Raw genomic sequence first — 20,367 nt, 5'->3', positions numbered from 1 at the left:
ATTGGCTGTTCTGGGCATAGTGATCACACTGACATAGACACTAAAAAGAAATCACAAAATCAAGTAGTGAGATTTTTCTATTGTATATTAAATGTGTAGGTAGTTTACATTTAAAGAGTAGCTGTTATGCTCTTTTTTTTCCTGTCATGGTCAAATAATAAGTTTTAAATAATTAGCATGACACCGTATGTGCAGGTAATCCATGTGAGTCAAAAGATAAAGTTTCAAGGGTTGTAAATGCTTAGAAACAACAGACTTCTCCACCTTTGGCTCTGGATGATGTCAACAAAGGTGGAGATTCCTAATATGTTCATCTCAGGCACACAGTTGGTCATATGTTCTGTTTTTATTGAGGGAGCCAATCAGAAGACTCCTGGTTTAAAAGGCAAGGAACTAAAACTGCTTGTTTCTAAAGCCCCTACTCAAATGTAAAGCATAGTAGGTCGGTATCTCTAACTCCAGGTTACGTAGAAGCACAGCAGCCTTTTACACATTATTTAATTTAAAGTATCCTGGATAATGACTCAAATCAAATCACCATTCTTCCTGTTCACAGCCGTGCCGCGGACCAGCGCCACCCAGTGCAGCTCAGTCCCCGAGCCCCGAAATGGCAGACGAATGGGTAACAACTTTGCCGTCGGCGCCGTGGTCCGCTTCGAGTGCAGCCCTGGTTACGTGCTGGAGGGATCGAGCGCTATCGAATGTTTAACCGTTCCCAATGCCCTGGCACAATGGAACAGCTCGATACCCAGCTGTATAGGTAGGACACAGATACTTAAAACACACAAAAACTGCCTTTTCACTCTCTCTCTCCTTCTGTCTGGTTCACATACTTGATATTTTGAGCTTCAAGCTTCCATCTTGACACAGATGTGAGCTGCCAGCCATCGCCTGTAGCTATACAGTGAGATTCAGCCATGCAACGAGCAGGTGGCAGGCACTGCTCAGGGTCACAAATACACACCGATGGACACACACACACACACACAGATGCGCACACGGAAATCAACATGCTTATACGAAGACACACTCTCATACACAGCTTACAGCTGAAGCAGATGCTCCTGTGCTGTCGCCAGATGTGACTTGAACAAGACAAGCTGGGAGGACAATGTCTGAGGACTGTAAACACTCCTTAGGAGTTTGTGTGCGCAAGCACAAACCAGGAGGATCATGTACAGCATGTCGTCGTCGTGTGCATTTTGATTCTGGTTCTGATACGAGCATGTTTATTACATGATCTGTTTCTCTTTGCATTTTGCACACTTTTAAAGTAACCTCATCCTCTTATCTCACAGTTCCATGTGGAGGTAATCTGACCCAGCGAACTGGCACCATCTTATCTCCTGGATTTCCTGAGCCCTACCTCAACAGCCTCAACTGTGTGTGGAAGATCACAGTTCCCGAAGGATCAGGAATCCAGGTTTGTACAATAAAGTTTCTGGTAGGCATCAGACCACCTCCTGGATGATAGGATTGGTAAACCAGAGGCAGATTCACCAACGTTAGCAGTCAGTCTCCTAAATCCCTTTCCAATTCCACGTTGCCCAAGGAAACCCCGCTCTGATTATATTTATGGAAAGTAAAATCACATTTGAAAATATATTTTACAACGGCATGTTATAGTTAGAGTTTGGCATCTATGCTGGGGTTCTGGGTTGGTGAAGGTTTTCTATAGGTTTCCTATAGACATATAGGATATAAGTGTAAGACCACATTAGCTTTCATTGTCTGAGCTACAGCAGCCTGTCCTTGAGCATGCAGGGTAATCTCTTTTTTAAACTGTCTCTGACCACTTTTTTAAAGCCATTCACAGTGGTTGTCCACCTCTAGATTCTAGCCTTTATGATCCTTGTTGTTTTGACAACAGACCTCTGTGTGACGAGATGCTTTCAGCTTACCAAAGACCAATCAATGGTGCTGCACACAGTATATGTATATGTATTGCTTTTACAGGCCTCTCAGTTGTGGGGAGCTGCGAGGTGATAGCGTCTCTGGGCCTTTTTAAAGGCTCCGAATTTAATTTGGCAGATCACTATACCAGAACCTTCAGATTGTACAACCTGAAATAAATTTTCCTATAATCACCTCTTCAATTACTTTACTTTTCCTTTCCTGGGAGTTAATTTCGTTTGCATATTCTTATTCCGCGATGCGTGCGTGATGGAATCTCATGGAACCTGGGCAAGGTCCCCGTGGATCTGCCTGACAGAAAAGTTTTTAGGCTTATGCTTCAGCCTCTGTGCTTAATAACCTCAGTGGCGTCCCTCAGCTATTAGCTCCCCTACCTCAGCTGACTGTCCTTGCAGGTCAAATACACAACATGGCCCAAAGGCACACTTAGCATGCCACACTTCACGCCAGCATTTGTTTGGAGGGGAAGTAGACCAGAAATAACAGCAGAGAGCTGACACTGTGTAATCCTCCAAAAGGTAAACAGCACAAAACTTACATATGCATTTCTGACTTTGGAGGTACAGTCAAATGATAGTATGCCATCATTTTTCTTTGTAATATTTCTACAGAGAGAGAGACTCATTTGCAAATTTGCTACACGGTCACTGCAAACTTAAGAGAGTTTACGGCTCTGTATCTATGTCTCTGCAGCAGAATCCTGCCCCCCTGTTCCTTCTCTTTCATGCAGACATCTTTTTTCTTGTTGCCTTCCATACTGTTGCTCTCCTCCACCAGCTCCCCGAAACACATTAGATTGGAGTGTCACGATCTAGAAGAGAACTTAAAGGAGCGAGGTGCCTTGCTGGCACATTTGCTGTGGCCCCCTAATGAAAGATCAATCTGTGATCTGCCTCGTCTCTCCGGGAGCCCGGTGCACCAGCGCCCCTACAGCCCCCTTAATTGGCTCATATCCGATCTATAACCATCAGAAGCAGAGAAGACAGCAGAGGAATGGACGTGAGAGGGAACAAAAAAGGGGAGGCTCGGAAGGAGAGTGGGGGGAAAAAGAAAGGACAACAAAGACTGAGGAAAACAAAATCCGTTGTCAGTTTCATAGAATTTGGCATGTTTTACTGTTTTTTTTCTGTTTTAACAGCAAAATAAGTTTTTTTTGTATCTAGACTGCTACTCTTATAGCATGTGGTATTTTGGTTTTCCTACTGGTCGCAACTGTCATTTGTAGATTTAGTCTCTTTGAAGAATATTCAGCATTCGCCACATGTCGCACAGTCTTCTTAATTTAAAATCCAATTCCCACCACTTGAACGCAGTCGGAAAAGGAGGCGAGTCTAATTAAGCATCGCCTTATTAATCGTGTCTTATTCTTTGGCTTTTCAGACATTTCGTGTCCTCTTTATTAAAAATGTCTGTATACTCTGAGAGGCTGTTGCAGCAATCATAACTACTGTTGTTTTCTCTGGAACCCCGGTGAGCTGTACATAGAAATATCTTTTTTTTATACTTGGACTATTAATCCCTCTGCAGGGTTGTGTTTTTTCAGGCCGTACCCTAAAGTAAGAGTAGATATAACCAAATACCATGTTTTTAGTCCTTGACTTACAGTAACTAGCTTCACATACTTTCTTTCGTTCTAATTTTCTTGCCCATAATCCTCCCAGATCTGCTCCCTCATCCCTCTCTCTATCTTTCCTTACTGTTTTTTTTGGTCTACATTTCACTAATTGTGTTCCTCTACCGCCCCCTCTTTCTCCCTGTCTGTTCCCTGTCTCAGATCCAGGTAATCAGCTTTGTGACAGAGCAGAACTGGGATTCGCTGGAGGTGTTTGACGGAGGCGACAACACTGACACCATGCTTGGCAGCTTCTCGGGTATTGCCGGATATGCATTTCTATATATGCCTTTATTTTCCTCAACGTGTCTAATGTGTGCAACCTTGGACATAAAACATATTTTGAAAACAGCCTCATTACTTTTCACAGAGCAGAGCCTGCAGTCTGGAAGAGATATTGTGTTTACTAACCAAAAGCATAGATTTCTTTAGAAAAAAAAAGATGGCTGCCACATGTAGCTCAGTTTCAGTTCTAATCTGGTACAAATCTTGCTGCCTTTGGACAAAGGTTATGCTATTCTTTGTGGAGTTGAGGCAAATGTTTGTTTACAGTATCTTTGCGACTCCTGTCAGAGCGAGAATGCAACAACAGGGAACTTATGCTTGGAACAAGACCAAAAGTAAATGTTAGATCTGCCCTGAAGTAAAGAGATGACAGAAAAGTGGCACACTAGTTTGAGTTGCTAATATCAGGTTACAGGTTTTTGTCTCTTTTGGAACAGTTTTTGGTTTTTATCATCTGAACACTTGCTTAAATATTGGAATAAATTCTCTACTTGTGAAAAAGTCAATGAGTCGTTACATTGTGCCGCTAACAGACGCGCTTTTCAGCTGTTTGCCTGCAACTCATGTATAGTTAGTTATAGTGAGCAGCTATAGAGGAGATAGCATTCCTGAAATCCACTGTTAATCTTCTCACAAAGGCACGACGGTCCCAGCTCTGCTCAACAGCACCTCCAACCAACTCTACCTCCACTTTTTCTCTGATATCAGCGTGTCTGCAGCTGGATTCAGGCTGGAATACAAAAGTAAGTGGTGTGGGAAAAAAACATGTTCTTCAAACAGTGTTTGTTTCTTCTTAGAGTGACATTAAGGTTTATTTGATATTTTCTCTTGTTGTAATTTTTCTTTTTGTTTCTCCCTTTGTTTCTCCCTCTCCATATTTTTGTTTCCATTCATCATCCACTTAGCCGTGTCTTTGACTAACTGTCCAGAGCCTGTAGTTCCTATGAATGGTATCAAGGTTGGAGAGCGCCTTCAGATGAATAACGTGGTGTCATTCCATTGTGAACCAGGATATACGCTACAGGTAAACTCTCCAACTTTCATATAGTTCTGTCATGTATGACCATCGAAAATAAGCTGAATCTCACCTTCAATAGTGTCTCTCTTGTCAGCCCTGCTTTTGTACACTTGCTTGCTCATGCTGCAGTTCTTTTTTTACAGCACTTTGATATGTCAGGATGTAGAATAGAAGAAAAAGAGAAACAGAAGTTGAATAGATGGACTTGGTCTTCTGGCTATTTTAGTTCATTTCAAGTTTTCTTGCAAGTGATCACTTTTATTCTCTATAGTCTGTTGCAAACTTGCAATAAGGTAGGCAGTACCCTGGCTTTGGCTTTAACAGGTGCCATGTATGGGTTCTGTATTATGTTCTGTAAAAGCCAGATGACTAACGTGGTAGTAAATCATGACCAATATAGGATTTTAAGACCTATACTGATGACTGACACTAGTGATTTAAAAAGCCAAGCTCTTCTTCTTCTTTATTTCAGAGACAAAACAGATTTCCCCAACGTGTATTATGTGTAATTGTGTATTTACTTATTTACGTTATATCTGACTCTTATTGGATCAGCTGGTTGTTGTGTTTTTGGCAAACGTGTGTTGCCAAGAATAGTGGACAGTGTCAATTCAACTATTCAATATCAGTTCTCATATCGTGGTTCAATAGTGATTTTCCTAGTTCTGCTTTCATCCACTGGCCATGGGAAATGCTAGCAAATAAGTAGCCACAGTAGCTAATATCAGCTGATGATATTGGCTAGTTGATAAAAACCAAACAGCTGGAAGAAAAATGGTACTAGATAGCCTTAAAGTCAGAAAATTCACACAGACAAGAGTGAGACTTAAACACACAAATTCGTAATCAGATTCTTTAATAATGTGATATATTAAATGGCACTGAAATGTGTGGGACTTTGCAGTGTGCATGACATCGCGCACATTGTGATATACTGTCTGATTTGTGACGATAACATTAGCAGCGCTAGCATTGTCAGTATTCCTTTGGTAAATAGAAACACGGTGGTGCGGAATATAATTACACACTGCTGTGGCCGAGTGTTATATTTCAGTTTCACTGACACAAATAGAACTGTTTTCTAGATGAAGAGCTGCCCTGATTAGCACAGCTGTCATCTGTCTTACCTTCTGCCTTCCTACCAACTTGCTGTCACAGAGACGGTGGTGCTGCTGCCAGCTAGGGCTGCAGACACATTTAGTCACAATTGGCTGCATAACACCTTACAACCAACAGTGAAGCTGTGTGGTACATTCATAAAATGTAAGTAATATCTATAAGCAAGAGTTACATTTCATTATGTAACTTACTAGTTTTGTAGTTTTATACTTCTAAACTTCCCAATAAGCTTATAAGAAAGTTACTATCCAAATTCAAAGCATGTTGACAAGTGTCCTCGGTTTGTTAGCTATAATATGAAGGCCGTGGCGCTGGTGTGCTGAGAAATCAGAATTCTGTATTCCCTTCAAAAAAGTGCTCCTGAAGTCATCTGTCCTTCAGGAGACAGATGGTGACATCGGAGGAGAACACTGGGTACAATAGTTCACACAAATTCTATTTGTACTCCATTGAGACTATGTGTCTCCGTCAGTTTTCACTCCTTGTTCTCACATTAAAATGCCAGGTTGGATTTACGTCACTCCTATTTTCTCACTGGTTGTGCTTAGCATTTTCCTTTCTGTAGACTTCATTCAGTAAGCTCGATTGGTCCGGTGGCAGTGACGTATTTCCCTAAAATGACCAAATTTCCAAAAAGGTTTTGGGAACAATGTGCGAACAGTCATCTTCACAAGGATTAACAATATTTTTTTGTGTGTGTTTATGTTTAGCATTGCTCATCAAATCACATTATTTTTATATCACTGAGGTCTAATAAATAAATTGTACGGCATTTCTAATTAAATTTGTTTTGTAAATGCGTTCTCCTGTGTTAGTTCATTTCTATCAGCTGGCAGACTTTTCCTCTGCTTTTACACCAGACATACCGAGTCATGTCCTAACAAAGATATCCTGTATAGCTGTGACTTTGCATGAAACCTATCCCCAGCTTCAGGATTACTGTTCTTTCAATGCTGAACAAATACGTTCGTAATAAATGTTATAGCCACAGACTTCTGAGATTTTGTTCTAAAACATTGAACATTTGAAGACTTCTTATGGCCTGGCTGTCAGGGTTTGTCTGATTATAAACAGTCTATTTTGTCAGTCTGTTATGTTCCAACATGCACATGTGACATTTTTAAGCCATTTTCATGACAATTTTCTAAGAATTGCAGCAAGTGCTTTTAAATTTTCTGAAAAATGCCAGTTTTTCATATTTGGCTTTGGAGAAATGGCTTTGAATTTTTCCGCACTCTTTCCCTGTCTTTTTCTCGCTCTGTATGATGCTCTTTATATGCCGCTATCATTCTCTGTCAATTCATGGATTTAGTCTTTTAGGCGCCACATGAAGTCATGCAGAGAAAAGCAGCAGGATCAAATAATTGGAGCAACAGATGAGTGACAGTGGAGCGAACAAGTTAATTCATTGCCTGCTCTTTTTTCCCCCCGTACTTTTGTCTTTGTGCATGTGTGCATGGACGCTTCTCGCAGGGGAACTCGCACATCACTTGTATGCCTGGAACTGTCAGACGATGGAACTACCCACCTCCTCTCTGCATAGGTAAAAACGCCTTTCTTTACTTGCTCCTTGTGTCCTTGCCCCCTCCTGTTTGCGTCCTGTGTCTTTTCTAAATACCAGCTTTTTCCTTTCATTGGGGATCTTCATTGGGTGATTCAAAGTATTTGAAATGAATTACTTTATTATTAAATAGTATAGTGCAGATGACAAAGTTCCCCCCAAGGTTGTTCCCAATCAAAAATCATTAAAACAAGACAGCAAAAGAAAAGGTTATAGTCAATTGTTTGTCTTTTTGCTTGAGGCTGTGCACGCTTTTGCACTTTTAAAGTGAATTTATATTGCTACCTTGAAAGCTGAGCGAACACGCTGAAAGTAACTGCAAAAGCTCCTCTCTTTAAGTGTTTCCTGTCTGTTAGAACACCTTGACAAAGTGGTTCCACTTATTGGAGCAACCTACTATACCCTAATTAGTTCCAACTCACACCATGATTGGTTGAAGTCGGTGGGAGATTCATCGTGTTTACAGGCATCAGCAGTTTCCTGATTACCTCAGGCTTTCACTGCTACAGGATTACATTTAACCCTTCACTTGTTCCTTGCAGAGACACAATGATACATCACCTTGATTTTCTCTATTTGACACATAGCCTGTTTGTCCCATTCATTTCTTAATCTCCCCCCCTATGTTTGCCTGTTTCCCCCTCCCAACAGTGCCTCTTTCATTCTTTTTCATTGAGTCAGCTAATTCTTTTACCACTAGCTGCAGTATACTTTCATCTCGGCGACATGATCTCTTGCTCTTTTCATCCTCTTTGATCTCATCACCTTTTTCCTCTAATTATTTCCGTGCATTTTTTTTTAATCTCTTTTGAGACTTAGTCCTTGATTTCAATCAAAGAAATGCTTTTATTGAATAAGCGGTTTAACATAAAAGGAGGATGATGAAGGACAGCAAAGTATACCATACTCGGCACCGCTAAATCACATATCTTGTGATTAATAACAGTATAAGGTGGCTGGAGTTCATTGGTGGTTGAGATACCCTGTCCAGTTGCTGTCATCTTTAGATGTAAAATGTTTAACACATTTATCAGTATGTTTTAAGTTTATTTTGATATCTTTAACATAAAATACATTGCATTTTATCGTTGCTAATAAGATCTGTAACTATTTTGACTGGAGTGAAAAAATTGTGGCTTTAAATTCATTTTCACCTCTGTTATGCTTCAGTAAAAGGATGGTCATCCTTTTTTTTTTTTTTTTTTAAATTTTGACAACTTTATTTATGATTTTCCAATATGACAAAAGTGCAGAAAAATATAACTCAAATTGCGATTACAAATACTGCCCTTGTAAAACTGGTTGTGCCACGCAGTGGCAAACCAGTTGGATGCAGGAGAATGTGTAATCTATGGGCACAAAAAAGAAAAAAAAAGGTACTACCATGTGAACAAGGCAAAAACAAACAAACAAACAAACAAACACAAAAAACAAAACAAACAAAAATAGAATAAAATAAATACATAAATAAAAGGAGGAGGCTGCATTGTGCGCAGTTCTTTTTGGCTTGCTACAGATAGTGGGTGGCTTTAAAGAAAGAAAGAGAAATAAACCCAAACACAGATAAAAGCAGTATTACATCATACTTCAGTAAATGAAAACTTCTCCACATATTCAACAAAGGATGACCAGGTTTTGTAGTATTTACTTTGGGACCCTCTCAAACTATCTCAAGTGCTCTATCTGCAAGCACCTCATCACCTCTCTCACCCACATCCTTTTTTATGAATCTGACGACTGAGCAGATCATTGTTTTGTAAAATAGTTGTAATGTGGCTGAATCACTTTTTTGCGGATGCTAATGACATGCTTTGTCTGGACTCTGCCAGCTCAGTGTGGTGGAATTCGGGAAGAGATGGAGGGCATGATTCTCAGTCCCGGTTTCCCTGGCAACTACCCTAGCAACAGTGACTGCACCTGGAGAATCTACCTGCCAGTTGGTTACGGTGAGAGACATGAGAGGCTCTTACAGCGTGTCACGCTGGCATTTCTACACTAAAGAACCTTTAATTATACAACTTGTAAGGCTGGACCGTGGAGTGACAGTGTTTGTACATGTAGATTTATCTTAATAATGACATTCGTGTCTGGAAGGCTCTCAAGAGGTAGTTTAAAATAAATGGAACTATCTGGAGCCTTAGACTAAAAATAGTGGGATAAACATTTTTGGGGAAGTTGGCCTTGATTAAATTGTTTTTCAAATATTGCTGAAATGTGTAGCATTACACACATACAATGCTACATTAGTTATGCTAGGTGTGGCTAACACTAATGGAGCTAGCACCATTAGCCCTTCTTTTAAGCGTGCTAGCTTCCAGAATGTTACACAGCCTAAATACGACTATTCTTTTCTACATGAAGGTATAATAGAACTGCATTGGTTCATACAGCTGCCATGACAACTTCTCAGGAATAATCCGCACTCATATTTCTGGTGCGGATAAGTGAGGGCAGCATTTAGCTACTCGCACAAAATAGGGGTGCTCTCATACTTTTTTTAAGTAAGTATAAGAGCGCCACAATCTACTTTACCACATTTACCTTTTTGATTTCACGAATGAAATGTGCAACAGCAGTCTGGCAGCTGCCACCTGACAGCAGTCACCTTAACAAGCTGCTTCCTATTCACTCAAGTAGGTTTCTGATGTGACTAAGCTACAATACAAATCCTTGAGTACCAGCATGCGTAAATCAGCTCCCCTGTAAAATCAAAAATAAAGGACATTCAGTGTCATTTCATTTTTAACATTTTTTTTTTTTAGGATTTTTGTTTATTTCTGGAATAATTGTAAACAATTGTTTTCGCCCCGTCCATTCACTCATGTCAATTGAGTGCTACGGCTGAATTGCAACCATTTTCTGCACATAATAAGAAGCGGAATGACTCGCCTACTTTAGCTTTGATAGTATTTTTGGAAAGACAATGTAATTTTGTTTTTTAATGGCCATTATCCACTTCTTATAAACAGGAGCCCACATACAGTTCCTCAACTTTTCCACTGAAGCCAACCACGACTTCCTTGAGATACGCAATGGGCCCTTGGAAACAAGTGCTGTCATTGGCAGATTCAGCGGCCAGGATGTTCCCTCTTCCCTTCTCACCACCTCCCACGAGACCACAATTTATTTCCATAGTGACCATTCGCAGAACAAGCCTGGCTTCAGGTTTGAGTACCAGGGTAGGTATCCAAATGTGATGGCCTTTTAAAAGATCGGGAGACTAGAGGTGGGATATAATCTGAACTTTTGGATTATGTCTGAGGAAGCAGACTTATTATATGCTTTTAATACTAAAAATATCAACCAAAACTATTTTACCCATTGCAGAGCTGGGCCAGTGTCAATATTCAGAGCTACTTTGTTCTGCATGCGTTACTCCAGCACCTGTGGCACTTTTAGACTGCTTCAGTCCATTTTTCCTGTTACTGAAATGTGATTCAGCAGAGGAGTGCCAAATGCACGTATCAGAACTAATGCGGTATAAAGAATATCAGAGCTATTTTGCCTGAATTGAAGCAATTCTAAAATCAGTATAAGAGTGAAAGCCACAGTGATGAATTTCATCTTGCGGAAGGAAACGAATCAATCATTATCTTCAGGAGTGTTTACTTTTATTTCAGCAAGTACACTTAAGTACTATTAGTGTCGCTTCAGTGTGAAATTTATTCATGTAAAGCCATAACATTACTGAATTAGTGCTATAACTGACTCTGAAGAACTAATCAGTGCAGAGAGGCAGTGAATTCCCCGGATAAATAGCTGTATATAAAACTGCTGATCACTTCAAAGATTGCTTTAGCATGTGCCAATAAAAGGCTTCATTGCATATCTGCACGTCTGCAAGGAATAAATTCCCCCGGTCCGCAAATGCAACAGGCACACTAAGTTTGTGTTTTGGGATTCAGCAAACGAGCCAGCAAATCGAAAGGTAGCATTGTGCATTTACATAATTATGTGTACATTAGCATATAAATCAAGCATTATATTTGCAAATACCATCCCTCCCCTCCCCTTTTTTGCAATATTTGCATGAGTTATCTCCTACAAAGAGAAGCTGTGATCCATAGAAATCAATTCCTTTAGTCATATTTATATCCGTGCTTTTCAAGGCTCACTGCTTGCCCTGGTTTTGTATCCAAAAGGAAAAAAAAATAGGAATAAGAAAAGTAAGAATTATTTACCCACGCTACCTCTGATGACTGCATCATACTCCTCTGGTACAAGTCAAACCTGCCTTAGGCATTTTTTTTCCCTCCTCTGAAAACTCCTGTCTAAGAAGACGGAGGGGGATGAGGAGGAGTGAGTGGGAGGTTGTGCCTAAGGAACAACAGACACATGATGAAGGGGAATTGAAAGTGGGAAATAAAAATAGAGGATCCTCCGCTATAACAGTGTTGTTGTCTGGAAGCTGAGTATTCACACATTAAGGCAAGTCTTTAGTGGTTTGATAGCTACTGTTAGCTAACTTCAGACAGTAAGAGAAAAACTATTTGAACATCCATGCGGGTAGCGTTCACAACCACAGCAATCATCAGAACAGGGAGCCTTTAGGAAAAGTACTTTCCTGATCGATTTTGTTGATGTGAAAATAATATGATTCTCTGTTTAAGTTTCATAGCTGTATGAATGTATCTAGCTTTAATAGCAAATTTCTCTTCTTTTTCCCTTAGCTTATGAGCTACAGGAGTGCCCAGATCCAGAGCCTTTTCGCTACGGGGTGGTGGTGGGTGCTGGCTACAACGTGGGCCAGTCTATTTCCTTCGAGTGTCTGCCCGGGTATCAGCTGACGGGACATTCCATCCTCACCTGTGAGCACGGCACCACCCGCAACTGGGATCACCCTTCCCCTCGCTGTGAAGGTAAGTGATGCGAGCAAACAAGAGGACAGCTGTGCGCAGAACGAAACGAATAAAACGATAACTTGCTGTTAAAACTGTAACGTATTGAACTATTACATCATTAGAGCAAAGTGTGGCCATGGAGATAATGATTATCTATTATGAATAATGTAATTAAACTGAATTATTATCCCCTATTAATGAAGCAAAGCACTCCTCAGCGAAAAATCAATACCGCGCTAAAGAGAAGCGGAGACAAATAAAAGATGAATAAAAGAGAGGCTGGATTGAAAGGAAAAGTAATGGATGCTGTTCGTTCGCCTCGTCCTTGACCCACATTCTTGCGTCGATTATTCAATAAGGCCGGCAAAATTACCGAGAGAGGTGATGGCCGTGACACTGGAACTTTGAATGGGCGAGCGGGGAGATAAATGGGAGTGAAAGGAGTGAAAAGGCGCCGGGAACGGGAGATAGAGTTTATTCTCGCACTCGTGCTATTTTCTTGTATGTGGGCTTTTTCATGAGTCACGTCCAGTTTGAAGCTGAAAGATTATTTCCAGGGACCTGAAAGAAAATTATACTTGCATGTGTGTGCGATACGCTTATTGTAGTATAATAAAATTCTTATTCTAATTATGTTAATGGGAAGAATTAGTATTGTTATTATTCAAATACTGTTGCATTGTCCTATGATATCAGTACTTAGTATAAATGAACAGTTTGTTTTTGTAATACTGATAGATAAAGCATTTAATATGCTTCATTTCATTCTGGATTAATGCAGTATTTTCGCTAATGAATACTACCCATTAAAATGCATATATGTAGTAATCTGTATGCATCCATGCACTCAGTACTTTGTGTATTCATGTGTACTCAAAGTGGGCATATGCTTGTATGTGAAGATATGTGTTTGAATAAGTCCTGACTGTTGCCGTATTTCACTTTTGCCCTGATGCTGTGGCCTGGTTTGTGGTCTGATGAAGAGGTTAGAGATACCTCTGTTTAATGGCATAAATGCACCTGTGAACTGAACCACACTAATGCCCAAACAACGTTCGGTTTAATGCTAAAACAGCAAGAGTTCAGCTATTAAAGCTGCAGACAGGTCATTCTAAAACACAGGGTTTGATAAGGAATGCTTCCCGTAGTCCCCGTTTGCTTCACATAAAGTGACAATAAAATAATAGAGCAATAAGCTTCTCCGTCTCAGGGTTGTGCGCAAACATGCAGATTGTGGTTTCCCGTGTGTCTTTGACCGTGCGCGTGTTCTGCTCTTGTTGAATTTGTTGAACCAACACACGATTGAAGAGAAGCCCGTGTTTTATAACCACTTCAATAATTGCAGGCTATTTATAGCATACTTGTGTAGTGCATACTTGTCGTGCAGACTCTGGATAACTGTCAGATGAAAACCCATCAGATGCAGAATCAATCCAGGACAAATCACTCAGTCCTGAAACCCCCAGAATACCAGACTCGTCTTCAGGGAGCGCATAGAGCAAATCCAATTCTGATTTATGTCCATAACTCTGTTCTTTTTCCCGTCCATGCTGAAGGTTAGCCCGGTATGCGTGGCAGTAGAGGCATAGCATATTGAAAATTAATAACACGTAAAAAATACTCTTCTCAATGGGTATTAATGTTACTATTTAAATTTGACTTCTTTTTGTTATTTTGCCTGCACTAGCCCACTTTGCATTATTATCATGTCTCAGAACTAGATATTTGTGCTCTTGTTGGATCTCTTTGTTCTTTTTATTTAGATTGTTTTTTTTATTTTTATATGGTTGCAATAAATAAAAGAAATTCTATGAAAATGATATATGTATATCAAATACTTGAGAAAAACACCTTTTTTCAGTTTCCCCCTTTTGTCTATGACAAGAATTAAGTCTGCAAAATAGAAAAAAGAACTTCTGTTATTAGCATCTCTTTTAGTACCACGCTAGATTGTTATTATTACCATAAAGCACTTAGTAATCCTTTATTTCAGTTTCTATAACTGTTCCTTTAATATGCTTGCCATTGCCACCTATACTAAGTTGTACATGAATTAAAAGCTTAGTATGCTTTGTCTCCATAACGACCCATTCTTCATTAATAGCACTGAAATAAGCTCAAACACAAGGCTGCTCTTGCTACTAGGCAACAAGTTACTCTAGATTAAATCTAGCTTATTCTGGTGTTATTTATATCTGACCAGTAGTTTGACACTTATTAACCCACACATGTAGATGGATATAGAATAAATATAAATATAAATAAGGCTTTATTATGAACATGTTACAATAGTGCGAAAACGACAGAAAAATATAAACAAAACAATAATCCTATTAAACTTACTTAATAGGCAAGGCAAGGCAAGTTTATTTATATAGCACAATTCAACAACAAGGTGATTCAAAGTGCTTTACAGAGACATTAAAAACAAAAACAAATAAAAAGCATGATTTAAAATTGATTAAAAAACAAAAAAAACAGTAGATAAAATCAGAATAGTAGATAAAATCAGTAGTTAAAATGTAAGTTTTGAAATTTAAGCTTAAAAGTGTGGATTTGGTGCTTTATTCAAATGCAGCTGAGAATAGGTGAGTCTTCAACCTGGATTTAAATAAACTAAACTGAGTGTTTCAGCTGATCTGAGGCTTTCTGGGAGTTTGTTCCAGATATATGGAGCATAAAAGCTGAATGCAGCTTCTCCGTGTATGGTTCTGACTCTGGGAACTGATAAAAAACCAGATCCAGATGACCTGAGGGATCTGGAAGGTTCATACTGGGTCAGGAGGTCACTGATGTATTTTGGTCCTAAACCATTCAGAGCTTTATAGACCAGCATCAGAACTTTAAAGTCTATCCTCTGACGGACAGGCAGCCAGTGTAAAGACCTCAGAGCTTTTTTGGTCTTAGTGAGGACTCGAGCAGCAGAGTTCTGAATGAGCTGTAGTTGTCTGACTGTTTTTTTTAGGTAGACCTGTAAAGATGCTGTCACAGTAATCAAGCCTACTAAAGATGAATGCATGGACTAGTTTTTCCAGGTCCTGTTGAGACATCAGATCTTTTATCCTTGAAATATTCTTGAGGTGATAGTAAGCTGATTTTGTTATTGTCTTAATGTGTTTTTCTAAGTTTAGGTCTGCATCCATCACTACACCCAAATTTCTCGCCTGGTTTGTGGTTTTTAGGTGTATAGATTGAAGTTCTCTGGTGACCTGTAATCGTTTTTCTTTGGCACCAAAGACTATTACTTCAGTTTTGTTTTTGTTTAGCTGGAGAAAATTGTGGCACAACCAGTCATTAATTTCCTCAATGCATTTACCAAGAGCCTGTACGGGGCCTCGGTCTCCTGGTGACATTGTGATATATATTTGTGTCATCTGCATAGCTATGATAGTTTATTTTGTTGTTCTTTATAATCTGTGCCAGTGGGAGCATGTAAATGTTAAACAGAAGGGGTCCCAAGATGGAACCTTGGGGAACTCCACATGTGATACTTGTCTGCTCAGATGTGAAGTTACCTATTGATACAAAGTATTTCCTGTTTTCTAAGTATTTTTTGAACCAGTTTAGTACATTTCCTGAAAGACCTGCCCAATTCTCCAGTCGTTTGAGTAATATGTTGTGGTCAACTATATCAAATGCTGCACTGAGATCCAGTAAGACTTACATTTTTCCACTGTCTGTATTCAGACATATGTCATTAAAGACTTTGGTCAGAGCAGTTTCAGTGCTGTGGTTCTGTCTAAAACCTGACTGGAAGGCATCATAGCAGTTATTCTGTTTTAAGAAGTAATTGAGCTGTTGAGAAACTACTTTTTCAATGATCTTACTTAAAAATGGAAGATTTGAGATCGGCCTGTAGTTGTTCATTTGTGTCTTGTCAAGATTCTCCTTTTTCACTATAGGTTTAAATACAGCAGTTTTTAGTGGTTCTGGAAACACACCTGACATTAAAAAAAAGTTGACGATCTGTAACAGGTCTGACTCCAAAGTCTTTGAGACCTTTTTGAAAAAACTTGTTGGCAGGACATCTAAACAGCAAGAGGAGGAGTTCAGCTGACCTAAGATGTCCTCCAGGTCTTTGCTGTTAATAGTGTGAAACTGTTTGATGGTGTTTAAACTGTTTTTTGGTGGACACAGTATATATCCTGAATCTGCTGTTGATGTACCAATTGCTTGTCTAATCTTTTGGATTTTGTCTGTGAAGAATTTGGCAAAGTCATTGCAGGCCATGGTCGAATGAAGTTCAGCTGCCACTGACACAGGAGGGTTTGTAAGCCTGTCAACTGTAGAAAATAAGACCCGAGCATTATGACTGTTTTTGGTGATGATGTCAGAGAAGTAGGACCTCCTTGCACTCCTCAGTTGTAAATTATAATTGTGAGGTTTCTCTTTATAGATGTCATAATGAACCTGGAGGTTTGTTTTTCTCCATCTGCGCTCAGCTTTCCTACACTCTCTTTTTTCACTTTTCACCAGTGTGGAGTTTCTCCATGGAGACCTTTTCCTTCCAGAGATAACCTTCACCTTAATGGGAGCAATAGTGTCCATTACATTTAACATTTTAGCATTGAAGCTATTGACGAGCTCATTGACTGAACCTCTGGACAGGTCAGGTGTTTTTTTTTTGTTTTTGTTTTTTTTTCTTCCCATTAACACAGGTCAGGTGTTAATGGGAAGACCTGGTTAAAGATCTCACTACTGTATTTGGTTATACACCGTTTTGTGATCACTGCTGTTGATATATTTGTGTGGGCTGAAATTGCCCAAAGTTGCACAGAGTGTTACTCAGGTCTTTAGTCCCTTTGTCCTGAGGGTTGTCCACATGGATGTTAAAATCCCCAACAATAATTACACAATCGAAATCAACACAGACAGCAGTTCACTGAGATCATTAAAAAAGTCTGTGCAGTATTTGGGAGGCCTGTAAACATTAAGAAACACAACTTTGGATGGGGCCTTCAGCTGTAAAGCCACATATTGAAAAGACTGAAAACTTCCAGGAGATGCTGCTTACATTGAAATGAGTCATTAAATAAGACAGCAACCCCCCTCCTCTCCTGCTCACCCTGGCCTCACTGATAAAACTGTAGTTAGGAGGGGGAATAAACAGTAGGAAAAAGCACAAACTTCTCCCCTAAAAACATATGTATATTTAAAGAAGTAGATGCACATGCACATATACACACATATACTGTACATAAACATGTATACACACACATACACTTAAATGCATGCATAGACATGCACAAATCAAAGCCTTTCTTCCCCCCTGTGCCTTGGAAAAACCATATTTTGTTGTTTTTTTAAACTGGCTCATGCAGGGACACTTTATTCTGAGGTTGGTTCCTTTGCACACCTTGTGAATCTATTACTGCTGCAATTAACAGACCTTTTTCTTAAATGAACATATTAAAAAAATAACTGGAGGTCTGTTGAGATACACAAGGCCAGGTCGAACCATTGCCTCAATAAGTGACTTTGGGCATTTTTAAATATGTCTCTCAACAGACTAAGCGCTATAATAATACTTAAAACTTCTATATTATTATGACCCAACAGCTTTCTAGCTGGTAAAGGATCCTGTCAATTCTCATCTGTGTCGGTTAACATGTGTGAATGTTTTAATAAATTAATAATGGCCAAGGCCTCGCTTTAGATGGACTAACATTTTTGGAGTTAAAAAGACTCATTTAGACTCATTTGGACACAATTAATTTGTTTGATTTGGTATTAAGACTGACATGAGGAGTTCCAACATGTGAAGTTTTGGCGCTAATACTTGACAAATGTGCTGCTGTTTTCTGTTTTTTAAGAGATAGTCGACTGAATTTTTCTCTTCTGTTCACGCCTGTTCAACTCTACAAGCAAACATATACTCTTCTTCACACAAGTCTTAAGTAGCTTTACAGTCAATGCGTCAACCGGAGGTGCAACTCCATAGAGTGTCTGGGGTTTAATCAATAGGCCTGATCGATAGCTCATTTAACAGGTGATGCAGCAGCAGAAGGGCCTCTCCGCTACAGGAATACAATTGGCAGTTTTATAACGTGAACACGCGGCTCACAACATATAACCTGAAAGACAAACACAAGGATAAAACATGCAAGGGTGTGTCCTCAAGCTGAAAACCTCTTCTGGGTTGCTTAAGATTCCTGCACTACTGCGATTACTACGCTCTCTAAATTTCTGTGCCCCACCACAGTGTATATATGAGGTTTCCCTTTGCCCACCAGCAGGATTGTTAGGATTCCCTTGAAGGGATATTTAAAATATATCCATGGATGGCATAATTTGAGGCCAGTTACAGGGATGTGTTTGCAGATAACAGTCATTTAAAATCACTGGCTGGTCTGTGACTGTAATGAGATCCCCTGCTAGTAACATAATAAGTGCAGCCACAAGTGGTAATGCTCCTAACTAGCATGTTGGAAAAATGGTTCTAATGTCTTGTTTCTCCACAAGGGGGAGCAGCCTTAATGGAAACCGCTAAATCCATGCAATTGAAGTTAGCTCAAGGCTTCTGGAATCATGGAATCATAATAATGAACCATTCTGCAAAAGATTAATACATATACAAACTAGAGGTTGCAGGAAGTGACGCATACAGAATAAGGTGGTTAATGATTAATGTTTGTGCACATGAAAGCTTAAGAAGATATTTAAACAAGAACTGGAAATGTTTCAATAGAAATCTAGGTTTAAATGCGAATTCATTATTACTAGATCAGAAAGTGAATGGTGTTTTGAAAGTGTTTTAGGTGTTTTAGTCTTTAAAAGAAAAAGAGTAAGCGAGATAGAGAGTGTTCAGATTGTGCAGTGCTGCATGATTGTGTTTTCTGCTTTGGGCTTGGTAGATTTAATACACATCAAAACAACAAAATTACTTGCAGAAATAATATGGCTTTTTTCAGGAAGCTGGAGTTGACTAGATATATATTTTATGTAATACTGAGCTGTGGTTAGAAATTCCTGGGGACTGTGAAGGATTTGTTCATTTCCAAAGCAAATGAAGACATTTATGTGATGCAATGAATAGTGGTTGAGTGTGATTTACTGTTTGTGATTGTGCAGTTGTTGGTTTTTTTTGTTGTTGTTGTTTTTTACTCAAGGGTATCAGGCATGTATCGACGTGTGGGGTTCTAGTGTTGCCAGATCAGATCAGTGTACACGCACTTGTAACCTTTTCCTGTCACTCAGAGTTTGCACACTCACACATATCTACCCCTTCTACACTTGCTGTACATATATACACACAAACACACACACACACACACACCTCAAAAGCCTCATCCACATGAAACCCTCGCCTCATCTCCATACTCCCTCTCTACTGCCCCAATGGGAAAGGGTTGAGGCCTTATCTTAGCAAAACACTCCATCCAAGTCCCCACTTACTAACAGGCTTTACTGGCTAATCTTTAGCTCAGACAAGCGCCTGGGCACCAGTCGAAAAGTGAAGGAGAGTGGGAAAGAGACACTGAGCAGAGAAGCAGGAGGAGAGAGGGATGAAAAACTCTTTTTTTGCTGATTGTGCCTGAACTATGTATCAACCCTAATGTATATCTCCTGCCTATATAAAATATACACTTTCCCCGTCTTCACCCCCCTCTCTCAGTGCCTTGTGGTGGGAACATCACATCAGACAATGGGACCATCTTTTCCCCGAGTTACCCTGAGGAGTATCCAAGCTCAGCTGACTGCTCCTGGCTGATTACTGTGGCTCCTGGATTTGGCATCAAACTGAACTTCTCCCTCCTTCAAGTTCATGGGCCACACGACTTCATTACTGTCTGGTAAGAAATGACAGCGTAACAGGCTCCAGATATGCAGAAATCGTTTCAATGAGACAATGCGGACAGTTTGTTATTTTGAAAGTTATTTTGAGGAAAGCAGTATTAAACTTCACCATCATCTCAGAAATTCTCAAGAACTTGTTATCAGACTTTCTTAAATCTTTGATTATTTGTTGTTTTTGTCTTTTAATACGATGTCTTAAATACACTTCTGCCTTTGTGCT

General features: G+C 39.6%; 1 protein-coding gene across 2 annotated transcripts in view; it reads left to right on the top strand.

The window, feature by feature from the left end:
• Positions 1 to 20,367, top strand: part of csmd2 (CUB and Sushi multiple domains 2) — a 262,542-nt gene that overhangs the window by 199,652 nt on the left and 42,523 nt on the right. For both annotated transcript variants that reach the window (XM_087834531.1, XM_087834530.1), the window contains 10 exons: positions 557 to 760; positions 1,299 to 1,423; positions 3,689 to 3,785; positions 4,450 to 4,554; positions 4,717 to 4,835; positions 7,422 to 7,491; positions 9,339 to 9,455; positions 10,479 to 10,688; positions 12,180 to 12,368; positions 19,966 to 20,143. In XM_087834531.1, the coding sequence (XP_087690657.1) occupies positions 557 to 760; positions 1,299 to 1,423; positions 3,689 to 3,785; positions 4,450 to 4,554; positions 4,717 to 4,835; positions 7,422 to 7,491; positions 9,339 to 9,455; positions 10,479 to 10,688; positions 12,180 to 12,368; positions 19,966 to 20,143 (1,414 nt within the window). The remainder of the gene's footprint in view (positions 1 to 556; positions 761 to 1,298; positions 1,424 to 3,688; positions 3,786 to 4,449; positions 4,555 to 4,716; positions 4,836 to 7,421; positions 7,492 to 9,338; positions 9,456 to 10,478; positions 10,689 to 12,179; positions 12,369 to 19,965; positions 20,144 to 20,367) is intronic.

The sequence above is a fragment of the Neolamprologus brichardi genome, chromosome 22 (genome assembly GCF_056152115.1).
Source record: "Neolamprologus brichardi isolate AB-2024 chromosome 22, ASM5615211v1, whole genome shotgun sequence".
NCBI classification, from domain to species: domain Eukaryota; kingdom Metazoa; phylum Chordata; class Actinopteri; order Cichliformes; family Cichlidae; genus Neolamprologus; species Neolamprologus brichardi.
This window is presented reverse-complemented; position numbering and strand designations above follow the sequence as displayed.